The following is a 14,010-nucleotide window of genomic DNA, read 5'->3' as shown; positions in this document are numbered from 1 at the left end:
TATTCTTTCCTGCTTTGTCAAAGATTAGTTGGCCATACGTTTGTGGGTCCATTTCTGGGTTCTCTATTCTGTTCCATTGATCTATGTGTCTGTTTTGGTGCCAGTACCATACTGTCTTGGTAATTACAGCTTTGTAATACAGCTTGAAGTCCAGAATTGTGATACCTCCGGCTTTTGTTTTCTTTTTTAACATTACTTTGGCTATCTGGGATCTTATTCTGGTTCCATACCATTTTAGAATTGTTTGTTCTAGCTCTGTGAAGAATGCTGGTGTTATTTTGATAGGGATTGTATTGAATATGTAGGCTGCTTTGGGTAGTGTCGGCATTTTAACAATTTGGTTTTTAAACTTTTTTATATGTGTATTTATTTTGAGGGAGAGGGAGAGAGAGAGCATGAGCGGGAGACAGAGCATGAACGGGGGAGGGGCAGAGAGAGAAGGAGACACAGAATCCGAAGCAGGCTCCAGGCTCCGAGCTGCGAGAACAGAGGCCGATGCAGGGCTTGAATCCACGAACCATGAGATCATGAGCTGAGCCGAAGGCAGATGAGCCACCCAGGCGCCCCAACAATTTAATTGTTTTTTAAATGTTAGGTAGAAGTCAGCAGTAAAGCCATCTAGTCCTGAGAACTTCTTTGTGGGAAGGTTTTGATAACTACTTCCATCCTTTCACTTGTTACATACAGGTTTATTCAGATTTTCTGTTTCTTCTTGAGTCTGTTTTCAGTGTTTGTGTCTTTGTAGGAATTTGTCCATTTCTTCTTGGTTATCTATTTTACTGTTACACAGTTGTGCACCGTATTTCCTAATAGTCATTTGTGTTTCTGCGAGCTCAGTAGCAATGTTCCCTCTTTCATAGTAGTTTGGGTTTTCCCTCTCTTTTCTTGGTCAGTCTAGTTAAAGATTTGTCAATTTAACAAAGATGGGAGTAGAGTTTACTGATTCTTCACTAAAAAGCACTGGGTGTTTTATGGTTCTTCTCAAAGAACCGACTTTTGGTTTCATCGGTTTTTCTGTTGTTTTTTAATTCTTGATTTCATTTATTTACTATGTAATCTTTACCATTTCCTTCCTTCTACTTGCTTTGATGTTAGTTTGATCTTTTTGACCTTTTCAGGTTTAGTTTAGGTTATTGATTTGAGATCTTGTTTTTTAGTACAGGCATTACAGGTACAAATTCCCTTCTAAGCACTACTTTAGCTGTGTCCTGTAAGTTTGGGTGTGTTGTGCTTTCATTGTCATTATCTCAAAATATTTTCTAATTTCCCTTGTGATTTCTTCTTTGGCCCATTGACTATTTATGTGTGCATTGACCTTCATGTATGTGTGAGTTTCCCAAATTCCTTCTGTTGTTAATTTCCAATTTCACTCCATTGTGGTTGGAGAACAAACTTTGTATTTTAGTCTTATTAAATTTGAGACTTATTTTATGTTCTACCATTTGACCTGTAATGGAGAGTGTTCTGCGTGTGCCTGAGAATAATGTGTATTCTGCTCTTACTGGGTAGAGTGCTATACTAATCTCTGTGACCTGTTTATTTTATAACTGAAAGTTTGTACCTCTTAATTCCCTTTATCTATTTCACCCACCCCCCACGCATCTCCCCTCTGGGGACCACCAGTTCTATGTATTGAGGAGTCTGGTTTTGTTTTTTTAGGTTCCACATATAAGTGAAACCATATGGCATTTGTCTTTCTCTGACTTAGTTCACTTAGCAAAATACCCTCTAGGGCCATTCATGTTGGCACAGATGTCAAAATCTCATTTTTTTTTATGGCTGAGTGATATTCCATTGTATATATGCCACATCTTCTCTATCCATTCATCTATCAATGGGCATTTGAGTTGCTTCCATATCTTGGCTATTGTAAAGTTGCAATAAACAGAGGTGTGTGTATATCTTTTTTAATTAGCAGTTATCATTTTCTTTGGATAGATACCCAGTGGTGGAATTATACTGGTGAATTATATGATAATTCTGTTTTTAATTTTTAAATGAACTGTCATTGGGCATTAAGGAGGGCACTTGTTGGGATGAGCACTGGGTGTTACATGTAAGTGATGAATCACTAAATTCTGTTCCTGAAATCATTATTACACTACATGTTAACTAACCTGGATTTAAATAAAAAATAATAATAGTCCAAAACGATAAGGTTTAGAATCAAGATATGTATGTATATATATATATTAAAAAAACAAGAATTTCCTCTACAAAAAAAAAAAATAATAAAATAAAGGAACCTTCATACTGTTTTCCCCAGTGGCTGCACCAGCTGGTATTCCCACCAACAGTTCATAAGACCTGTTGCCATTCTGTTGCCAGAATGTTGTAGCCATTCTGACAAGTGTAAAGTGACCTATCATTGTAGTTCTGATTTCAGTTTCCTTGATGATGAGTGATGGTTGAGCATCTTTTTATGTCTCTGTTGGCCATTTGTATGTCTTTGGAGAAATAGCTGTTCAGGTCCTCTGCCCATTTTTTAATTGGATTATTTTTCTGGTGTTGACTTGCATGAGTTCTTTATGTATTTGGGATACTAACCCCTTATTGGATATGTCATTTGCAAATATCTTCTCTCATTCAGTAGGGTTGCCTTGTCGTTTTGTTGGTTTCCTTTGCTGTGCAGAAGCTTTTTATATTTCAGTGTAGTCCCAAAGGTTTATTTTTGCTTTTGTTTCTCTTGCCTGAGGAGACATACCTAGAAACAAGTGGCTGATGTCAAGTTACTGCCTGTGTTCTCTTCTAGGATTTTTATGCTTTCAGTTCTCACATTTAGGTCTTTAATCCATTTTATTTTTGTATATGGTGTATGAAAGTGGTCCAGTGTCATCCTTTGCACGTAACTATCCGGTTTTCCCAGCACCATTTATTGAAGAGACTCTTTTCCCATTGTATAGTCTTGCCTCCTTTGTTGTAGATTTACCACATAAGAGTGGTTTAGTTCTGGGCTCTTTATTGATTCTTTTGATCTGTGTGTCTATTTTTGTGCCAGTACCATACCGTTTTCATTATAGCTTTGGAGTATATCTTGAAATCACAGATTGTGATACCTCTAGATTTGTTCTTTATCAAGATTGCTTTGGCTAATTGGGATCTTTTGTGGTTCCATACAAATTTTAGTATTTGTTCTAGTTCTGTGAAAGATGCTGTTAGTATTTTGATAGGGATTATCTTAAATCCATAGATTGCTTTTTGTAGTATGGAAATTTTAACAATATTAAATCTTCAAATCCATGAGCATGGAATATCTTTCCATTTATTTGTGTCATCTTCAATTTCTTTTATCAGTGTTTTATACTTGTCAGAATACAGGTCTTTCACCTCCTTGGTTAAGTTTATTCCTAGGTATTTTATTCTTTTTGGTGCAGTTGTAAATGGGATTTTTTTTTTCTTCTACTTTGTTATTAGTGTGTAGAAAGGCAACAGATTTCTGTATATTAATTGCAATCCTGCACCTTTACTAAATTTATTTATCGGTTCTAGTGCTTTTTGGTGGAATCTGTAGGGTTTTCTATATATAGTATCATGTCATCTGAAAATAGTGACAGTTTTAATTCTTCCTTACCAATTTGGATGCCTTTTATTTCTTGTTCGATTGCTACAGCTAGGAGTTCCAGTGGTACTGTGTCGAATAAAAGTGGTTGATACTCTTGTCTTTTTCCTGATCTTAGAGGAAAAGCTCATTTTTCACCATCGAGTATGATGTTAGCTGTGGGTTTTTCGTCTATGGCCTTATTACTTTGAGGTATGTTCCCTCTAAACCTACTTGGTTGAGAGTTTTTATCATAAATGGATGCTGTGGTTTGTCAAATGTTTTGTCTGTGTCTATTGAGACGATCATACAGTTTGTATTCTTTCTCTTGTTCATGTGAAGAATCACGTTGTTTTGCAAATATTGAACCACCCTTGCATCTTTGGATTAAATCATACTTGTGGTGAGTGATTTTTTTAATGTATTGCTGGATTCGGTTTGCTGATATTTTGTTGAGGATTTTGGCATTTTTGTTCATCAGAGATACTGGGCTGTAGTTTTTTGTAGTGTCTTTGGTTTTGGTATCAGGGTAATGCTGGTCTTGTCAAATGAATTTAGAAGTTTTTTTCCTCTTTTATTTTTTGGAATAGTTTGAGAATTAGGTTTCTTTTAATAATTTTTATCACTTTGTTGACAGTCTCATTTTGTTCATACATTGTTTTACTGATTTCTTTGTGATATCCTTTATTTCTTTGTGATATTCTTGAGTCATTGAGCACATTTAGAAAACTTGATTTATTGTCCTTGACCAGCCATTCTGATGGGTTTTCTTAAGGATGGTCTCCATCAAATTCTTCTTTTCCCGTGGATGGGCTCTATGTCCCTGTTCCTTTGTATATTTTGTAATTGTTTGTTGAAGATTAGATATTCTGACTATTATAATGTGGCAACTTTGGAAACCAGATTCTCCCGCTCCTGAGTGTTTGCTCCTCTTCGCATATTGAGGACTTCAGCTGTCTCTGTTTTCCAAACCCGCGACGCATGTAGTCCATATTGTGTGTGGTCACCGAAGTTTCTGTTCTGTTATCTCTGGTTTGCCAGTAACCTGACCAAGATTTCCTTAAATGTCTGACTCTAAAAAGGGAAAAACAAGAAAGTATTCTTGTCCCTTTAAATATTCCCATAGCCATCTTGGGAAACGCAGCTGCCTTCTGGAGGTCCCAAAACGAGAGGCAAGTGTCTGCGCCCGCCCATCAGGGGTCCATCAGATTAACCACACAACCCCAAGTTTGGAGGACAAGGTGTCTGCCCTACCACCAGCCACCTGCTCCCGGAATGTGGGCCCCTTTCCCCACAGCTGCGGTGAGGCTGGGGAAAGGAGATCAGAGCTTCATGCGTGGTGCTCGCTTACCAAAACTCAGCAGCATCTTCCTTGCATAAATCATGTCCCTCATTGTTGCAAGTAGCCCCTTGGGTTCCAGAGTTCCAAAATACTTGATTCTGATCATTTCCCACCCCCCACTCCCCTGCCAGTTTACTAGCTGTTTTGGTGGAGAGACCAACCCCTAGCTTCTTATGGCACTATTTAGTGTAACATCACTCCCTCTGGGGATTACAATTCCTATCTTCTAAGAGCCTAATTCAGATTAATACCAACTTCATTTCAGCAGTATTGAAAAACTTTGCTCCTATAAATACAGTTCTGTTTCCTACCCCCTCCTTTGTGCTACGTTGTTATACACATTACATCTTCGTACACTCTATGCCCATCAACATCAATTTATAATCACTTTATTTTTCAACTCCTAGGAGAAGAGAGTTACAAACGGAAACTGCTTCTGTGCTGTACGTTCTATTTATTTATGTAGTTCTTTCCCTGGTGCTTTTTGATTCTTCCCATGGATTTGCCTCACTCTTGAGTGCCCTTTGCTCTCAGCCTGAAGGACCCCCTCTAGTATTACTCATGGGGCAGGTCTGCTACTGAAAAGTTCTGTTTTTGGGGGGGGGAATTTGTTTTTAACCTGGGAATGTGCTAATTTCTCCCTCATTTTGAACAATAATTTTGCTGGATATTCAATTCTTGGTTGAGTCTTTGCCCTTTCAGTGCTTTTTTTTTTTTTTTTTTTAATGTTTGTTTTTGAGAGAGTGCGAGTGGGGGGTAGAGACAGAGAGACACACACGCAGAATCTGAAACGGGCTCAGGCTCTGAGCTGTCAGTACAGAGCCCGACGCAGGGCTCGAACCCACGGACCACGAGATCATGACCTGAGTCGAAGCTGGACACTTAACCAACCGAGCCACCCAGCACCCCTGCATGTCTCTTTTTTTATTGACAACTGGACGTAACATAATAAGGCACTTCTGACAGACTTCTCCCCTCCCCTCCAGTGTTTGTTGTTTTTGTTACTGCTTTTGTTTGGTGACTTTCCTGAACTAATTCTTTAAAGTCTGTATTCTGTCATGTGTGGCCACTGACGTCTGCTCACTTAGCTTAGCGATCCAGCTAATGATTGGACAGATTTTCTTTGATGCCTGGAACCAGTAAGTTTCTCAGCCTTTGCTGAGGGCCTTTGGTGCGTTGGCTCATTTCTTCAGTACTCAGCCAGGCAGCGTATATTTCTCTCTGCTTTTCTAGAGCCTCAAGGTGAGCCGTGGGTGACAGCTTAGGGCCTTCTTGGGTTTACCCTGGGCGTGCACACAGCCCTGCATTGCATGGAGTTTTAGGTTCCAGGAATATGTTGAAGGTTTGTTGAGTCCTCCATAGACACCTCATTCCCTAGTTTCCCCTTTTACACTTTTGGTTAGCTTGTTGTTTGCCCCAGCTGTTATCACTCCCCTAGGCAGCTGTGATGTTCACAATTGCTGCCGGTTGGTTTCAGTAAGTGCTCCCTGGAAAAAGCTCATTCATACTGGGTGAGTCCTGAGGTCAAATAGAGACTACTTGAGCCCGTGAGATTTTGCTTTTGCGGGGGAACTGCCAGACAGGTCAGATAATGACATCTGTGAATGGGGCTTTGGAGGAGCTCCAGTCTCATTTGGCCCTGTTCACACACAGGCCCCTGGGCAGGGGCGTTGGTCTGCAGAGTGATTGCAGGCTGGTGGTTTTCAAGGCTACGGGGCTGGGGGCGCTGGGGCAAGATAAAGTTCCATGGACTTGGCTGTTGTTACTGGGATTCACTGTTTTTCTTGGATAAATACTCCATGGATTGTTGCAAACTAGTTAATTTCCAGAGTTCTGAAAAGGCTGATTTTGCCCATTTTCGCCCAGTGTTCTCGTTCCTTTTGTGGAAGAGTTATTTCAGAGGTTCTTACACCACATTCCTGCCGACATCACTTCTCTTCCTGGTCACTTTTAATTCCCTCTAAACTAGTCCTCCCGTGATCAGCTTGGTTGCATACCCCACTGCGGAAATGCATGCCGGCTAGATGGCGCTCGCTATTCAGTATCTTAATATCTGTGTGGCATGTCAGCACTTTCATACTCTATCATTTCATCATAAATATAAGAAGCACTGGTGAGATGGATACTTATTAGTTCTGATAAATATTTTTATTTTTTTTCAGAATTGCTTATTAGAATTTTACAGTATTTTACACTAGCTTATTATTTAATCTCTAATGCTGATTAACTGTTGTGTCATGTTAAATTAAGTCCTATGGTTAGACGTTAGCCCCAAAACAATCAAGAACCCCTCCGGTAAAGACAAACAAAAACCACTCCAGGCGAGTAGTAAGCCATACAGAATTTCAGACTGCTCGCTTTGCCTTGCTGCCACTTCTTGATAAGGTTAAATGAAATTGATGCTATTTACATTTTAGGTTATCACAAACTGCTGACTAAGAGTGTGGCTGAGACTCCAGTACATAAGCAAGTCTCCAGAAGGCTTCTTCATAGGCAAATCAAGGGCAGGTGAGTAACACCCTTGCCTAGCTACTTTGTGTAGTCACACAGCCTTGCTAATGATCTTGCGGGCCACTGTCCACCTTCTCGGAGCCCCTGTGACTGATGTCTTAACTGTCTTATTACTAAAGAGTATTCAGCATTCTGTAAATTCTGAGGGCTAGAGAATCATACAGAATGTACTCTTTTGTGTCACCTCTTTCACTTGGCATAATTATTTTGAGATTGGTCCATGGTGTTGTATGTATCCATATTTCTTCCTTTTTGGGGCGGTGAGGGGTTGCTGAGAAGCAGTCCATCAAATGGGTATTCCACATTTATAAACTTTTTTTTTTTTTTTAATTAAAAAAAATGTTTTTTAACTTGTTTTATTTTATTTTTTTTTTAATTTACATCCAAATTAGCATATAGTGCAACAATGATTTCGGGAGTAGATTCCTTAGTTCCCCTTCCCCATTTAGCCCATCCCTCCTCCCACAACCCCTCCAGTAACCCTCAGTTTGTTCTCCATATTTAAGAGTCTCTTATGTTTTGTCCCCCTCCCTGTTTCTGTTATTTTTGTTTCCCTTCCCTTATGTTCATGTTTTGTCTCTTAAAGTCCTCATATGAGTGAAGTCATAGGACACTTGTCTTTCTCTGACTAATGTCACTTAGCATAATACCCTCCAGTTCCATTCACGTAGTTGCAAATGGCAAGATTTCGTTCTTTTTGATTGCCGAGTAATACTCCATTGTACATATATACCACACCTTATTCATTTGTCCATCGATGGACATTTGGGCTCTTTTCGTACTTTGGCTATTGTTGATAGTGCTGCTATAAACACGGGGGTGCATGTGTCCCTTCAAAAGAGCACACCCGTATCCCTTGGATAAATGCCTAGTAGTGCAATTGCTGGGTTGTAGGGTAGTTCTATTTTTAGTTTTTTGGGAACCTCCATACTGTTTTCCAGAGTGGCTGCACCAGCTTGCATTTCCATTATAAACTTTTTAAAAAATTTTTTTCAGAGAGCGTGTGTGCATGTGCTCACACATGGGGGAGGAGCAGAAGAAGGAGGGAGAAAATCCAAGCAAGCTCTGCGCTCAGCCACCCACACAGGGCTTGATCCCAAGATCCTGGGATCACGACCTGAACCAAAGTCAAGAGTCTGGTGCTCAGCTGACTGAGCCACCCAGTCCTCCCCTGCACAATTTTAAAAACCATTCTTCATGGCATCTGGGTGGCTCAGTCATTTAAGTGTCTGATTTCTTGATTTTGGCTCAGGTCAGGACCTCATGGTTGTGAGATCAAGCCCCATGTTGGGCTGTGTGCTAAGTGCAAAGCCTGCTTAAAGATTCTCTCGGAGCGTCTGGGTGGCTCTGTCACTTAGGCAACCGACTCTTGGTTTCGGCTGAGCTCATGACCTCATGGTTTATGTGTTCAAGCCCCACGTCAGGCTCCGTGCCACCTGCTTGGGATTCTCTCTCTCTCTGTGCCCCTCCCTTGTGCACCTGCTCTCTCTCAAAATAAACATTTTAAAAAACCTTCAAAAAAATTCTCTCCCTCTCAGCTCCTCCCCTCACATGCTCACACTTTCTCTCTCAAAATAAAAAAACTTAAAAAAAAAAAAACCCATGCGGGGCACCTGGGTGGCTCAGTCGGTTAAGCTTCTGATGTTGGCTCAGGTCATGATCTTGTGGTTCATGAGTTCAAGCCCCATATCCGGCTCTCTGCTGTAAGCACGGAGCCTGCTTCAGATCCTCTGTCTCCCTCTCTCTGCCCCTCCCCTGCTCTCTCTCTCAAAAATTAAAAAACAAAAATGCAAAAGCATTTGTCATTACATGGAGGGGGTCATCATCACTGCTGGGCCAGGCTGCAAGTTTAGGATCTCGGCTCAGCCTATGGGTGTGGTGGGCCACAGTTTTCCATGGTAGTTAGTGTCTGAAAGTTTGTCGTGCTAAGCTGCCCCTTTCCTGGTTCTTTGGCTAGAGAAAGCTGACTTTTCTTAGGGCAGTTTTGGTACCTGTTGACATATTTGGGTTGTCTATTTCCCCAGCACCCAGTCCAGGATCCAGGAAGCAAAAAGGGAACTCTCTGGGAGCTCACTGCCCTGTCTCTCTTTGGGTCCTGTGATCCCCAGCCACCTGCCTCTTCTTGTCACTGTTTAATCTGTAGTTCATTTTAATATAACATCCAGGGTTTTTAGCTGAACTTAACAGGAATAATAGGAAGGTTTCATCTTGACATTATTTGTGTACAGATTTTACATACTTCTGCAAGTTATCTACAGGATAAATTGCAAGGAGAGAAATGGGTGCGTTAGAAGGCATGCATATTTTTAATTAATTTTTGTGTTGTAAAACCACTTTCCAAAAAAGTGTTCTAACCATTTTACTTGGAACGGTCAAGTATATGAGAGTGCTTGCCAGCACTGGTACTCTTAAGCCCTGTGGTCTCTGTTGCTTTGTGAGGCTTATGGTGCATGAACCATGAGTGATACTAAATAATCCCTATGCTTGTTATTCGTTAAGGTCCTCGGAGCCTGGCCCTGATATTGACATAGTCGAAGAGTCCCCAGAAAAAGGAGCAGACGGTATTACCTATGTTTGTTTTGTGCTGTTTTCTCTAGTTTCTTTGAAAACCCTCTATTTGTGGTGGTGTTCAGCATGTCCTAGGATATTGTGCAGACAGTATGACAGCTCTGGGCCTGCAGTGTAGATCAGTAAATGTTTATTAGTAAATGGTCTTTTACACAGAATTTCCTGAGGGAATTTCTGGAGAAACCTTTTTTTTTTTTTTTTTTCAACGTTTTTTATTTATTTTTAGGACAGAGAGAGACAGAGCATGAACGGGGGAGGGGCAGAGAGAGAGGGAGACACAGAATCGGAAACAGGCTCCAGGCTCCGAGCCATCAGCCCAGAGCCTGACGCGGGGCTCGAACTCACAGACCGCGAGATCGCGACCTGGCTGAAGTCGGACGCTTAACCGACTGCGCCACCCAGGCGCCCCTCTGGAGAAACCTTTTTACACAGTAGGAACAGAGGTCAGGGTACGGGCTAACACGGGGTGATACAAAGTGCCGTGGCTTCTTTTTAAAGTACATGTAATACAGGGGATTCCAAAAGCAAACATTTTGTTTTTTCCAAAAACAAAGTCATGTTTTTAATGACTCAAGTAATTTGTTTATTGTAGAAAAATCAGAAAAGTAAATCAAAAAATATAGAGAAGTCAAATTAAAAAAAAAAAAATTTTTTTAACATTTATTTATTTTTGAGAGAGACAGAGCATGAACAGGGGAGGGTCAGAGAGAGAGGGAGACACAGAATCTGAAACAGGCTCCAGGCTCTGAGCTGTCAGCACAGAGCCTGACGCGGGGCTTGAACTCACAAGCCGCGAGATGGTGACCTGAGCCGAAGCCGGACGCTTAACCAACTGAGCCACCCAGGCGCCCCAAGAAGCCAAATTTTTAATAATTGTTTGGTAATCCCACAACTCAGAAATACTTAATATTTTAGCTTCATTGATACTCTTACAGGTGTCGTTTCTACACAAATGTATGTATCATAAACATGAAAACTGCAATTTTTAAATTTAAAAAAATTTTTGCAAAAGTCACACCATATAAACCCTTTTTTCACCCAGTATCATGGTTAAAAGGGTGGCAGTTTGAGATTTCCAAAGGTCACAGTCTGGTAGGTCAGTGGTTTTTCTGAACTTTGTTGGAGCCATATGTCCTACCCCTTGTAACCTTGTTACACTTCAGAAGTCTCAAGGTCAGTAATTTGTGACAGTCTATCTTGTATGTGGTATAACATAAATTTTACCCATTTCATACACAGGCAAACGTAAAAAGCTTGTGTTTCTCCCTGGTTACTAACTGTGATTCTGGTTTTGTAGAAATAAGCTTGAGACGAAGTCCTCGAATCAAGCAGTTGTCACTCAGCAGGACAAATTCTGGTTCCTTCTATTCTGTGTCTCAGCCCAAGTCTCGAAGTGTGCAAAGAGTTCACTCATTCCAGAAAGACAAGTCAGGTAACTTGCTTGCCCACCGCCTCGTTGTGTGCCTACTTGGCGGGAAGTATTTTTGGGAAAAGAAGTATAAAACTTGGCATTTTCTTTCTTGATATTGGAGCGGTACAACAGGCATATTCAGTAGAGGTGTAGAGTGATGGACGATCCATGACATTCACTAACAGTGTCCTTCCTTTGGATTCCTACAGCTGGTCATTCATACTATCCTTTTGGTAATTTATTCATTCAACAGGTAGATTACCTGTTATTTCTACCATGTATTCACATTCTACACTCGGGTCCTAGGTGGAAGGGGCTACCTGTTTGTCCTTCATTCTTTCATCCATCATTAGTTTGGATCATCAGATAATGTGTTTTTATATTTATAAATTAAATTGTTTTACTTGCCTCACATAAGCGCTGAGGTAACTATGCAATCTTATTAAAAGTCCAGATGGCAGCAATAATTGGGGTTGCTGGCATAATTAGGTGGGATCCCCCACTCCCAGTAGCTCGAAAAAAATTGTTTTCTTGTATGGACTGGCTGTTCTGTTAGTATTGGGAGGGCAGGAGTTGAGAAAGAATTACTGATTTTGACTTGCAGACCAAAGAGAAAAATCTCCAAACCGAAGTATTCGTTCTCCCAAGAGCCTGCTTTTTGGGGCATTGCATGAGATGGTCAGTCCTTCTGAGAAGGGTTCAGCTCGACTTCAGAGGACTTCAAGAAGCACATTGGGTTCTGAGATACCTACAGCTTATCAGGTATAACATTTCTATAATGTTTAAAATAGTGTGGTCTTGTGGAGAGAAACAAACATGGCCCAAAAAACCCACTGAGAACATTAGGGACGAGAAAGCAGGTGATCTGTCAATGTTAATACGTATTTGGGGGTGGTTGGGTTGATCGAGATGAATGGTTATTGGGTATATAGGGATGTAAGGCAGCAGTTTGGCTGAGGCCAAGGTGGTAGGAGAAAACAGAAATGATCTCATCTAGTCTCTTGGTCTCGTCCACCATTTTTATCATACACTACGTATAGATCTTCCTGAAATGTACAGGCATCATTCATCTGTTGCCCTTACACTACCCACCCAATCCAGTCATCCACGTGAGAAGCCTGAGCCACTCCCAGACATAGCCATTTATACCCATTCCCTTTTCTCCATCCCTGCAGTTCTGCCCTATTCCAGTTCTGCCTGGAACATTTCAACCGCCTTTTCCCTCTTCCCTCTCAAGTCCATCCTGCCCCCAGAGGCCAGAGTGAGCCTTCTTTTTTTTTTTTTTTTACATTTATTTATTTTTGAGAGAGCACAGTGGGGGGAGGGGCAGAGAGAGAGGGAGACACAAGATCCGAAGCAGGCTCCAGGCTCTGAGCTGTCAGCACAGAGCCCAACGCGGGGCTCGAACCCACAAACCGGGAGATCATGACCTGAGCCGAAGTTGGATGCTTAACCGACTGAGCCACCCAGGCACCCCCTGGAGTGAGCTTTCTGACTGCATCACTTTGCTTAAAGCTCTAGAGACCTGTTGTTAAGCAGGGTTTTCTGAAAATGGAATCCTTATGTTAAAAAATAATTTTTATTTGGAAACCCAATAAACTGCTTAGAGTTTGTGGGAGGACACACAGCTATGGAGATGGGTTTGAAGACCACAGATTTACGGAACCAGGTTCAGTTCTCTCCAGATGGGCATGGGCCTCCATCGGCTGGCTCTGGCCCCCACTCTCCCTCTGCTCTGTCCTCCACCTTTCCGGTGACGTCAGGTTGCACATAGGTCTGCATGCAGCTGCTGGTTTTCATTTTAGGCAGAGAAAATGATAGAGCAAAGGCACCAGGGGCACCTGGGTGGCTCAGTTGGTTAAGCATCCAACTTCGACTCAGGTCATGATCTCATGGTTTGTGAGTTCGAGCCCCGGGTCGGGCTCTGTGCAGACAGCTCAGAGCCTGCTTCCGATTCTGTGTCTCCCTCTCTCTGCCCCTCCCCTGCTCACACTCTGTCTCTCAATAATAAATAAACGTTAAAAAAAAATTTTTTTTTTTAAAGACACCAAAATTACCTCTTCCCCGCTTTCCCACCTTTTACATTTACCTGCTGATACCCATTCTTAATGACCTAACTCACTGTTCCTGTCCCCCCTTCAGGCTAGCTGGGTTAGACAGTCCTCTCTTGTGCTGCCAACACGTGTTGTCCCACGCACATCCCTGTCGGTGCGCTGGTGACACTGTTACCATCTCTCTGTACCCTATTCAACGTGAAATACCCACTAGACCAGGATTCCCTTGAGATGATCACGATGGGCGTCTGACCTGCTTTACCTGTTGGAGTGTTTAACTGCATTTTGCCAGAAGGAAGGGAGATTTTTTGCTGGGGAGTGTCGCTCCTGAGACGTCGTCTTTGTTGCTGGACCTTATGTATCCATATATTCCATACTCCATCCCCCCCACCCCCCCCACGGCCTGGCACATGACGGGCGTGTAGCAAGCACATGTTGAAGGCAGGTGAACAGCAGATGATGTGACACCTAGAAGCTACTTCAGGAAGGGAGCAGGAGCGGTGCGGTGGAAGAGAACGTGGCAGTAGTGGAGTGATCCACCGTTGAAGGCGAAGCGTGTTTTAGCTGTAGTATGCATCTGAAGACA

General features: G+C 41.8%; 1 protein-coding gene across 1 annotated transcript in view; it reads left to right on the top strand.

Moving 5' to 3' along the window:
* Nucleotides 1-14,010, top strand: part of TICRR (TOPBP1 interacting checkpoint and replication regulator) — a 47,513-nt gene that overhangs the window by 30,013 nt on the left and 3,490 nt on the right. Inside the window, exons 16-19 of the mRNA XM_078449011.2 lie at nucleotides 7,298-7,388; nucleotides 9,891-9,952; nucleotides 11,257-11,391; nucleotides 11,975-12,132. Of these exons, the coding sequence (XP_078305137.2) occupies nucleotides 7,298-7,388; nucleotides 9,891-9,952; nucleotides 11,257-11,391; nucleotides 11,975-12,132 (446 nt within the window). The remainder of the gene's footprint in view (nucleotides 1-7,297; nucleotides 7,389-9,890; nucleotides 9,953-11,256; nucleotides 11,392-11,974; nucleotides 12,133-14,010) is intronic.

The sequence above is a fragment of the Panthera onca genome, chromosome B3 (genome assembly GCF_046562875.1).
Source record: "Panthera onca isolate mPanOnc1 chromosome B3, mPanOnc1 haplotype 2, whole genome shotgun sequence".
Taxonomy (NCBI): Eukaryota; Metazoa; Chordata; class Mammalia; order Carnivora; family Felidae; genus Panthera; species Panthera onca.
Note: the sequence above shows the minus strand (reverse complement) of the source record. Positions and strands in the feature narration are given on the sequence as shown.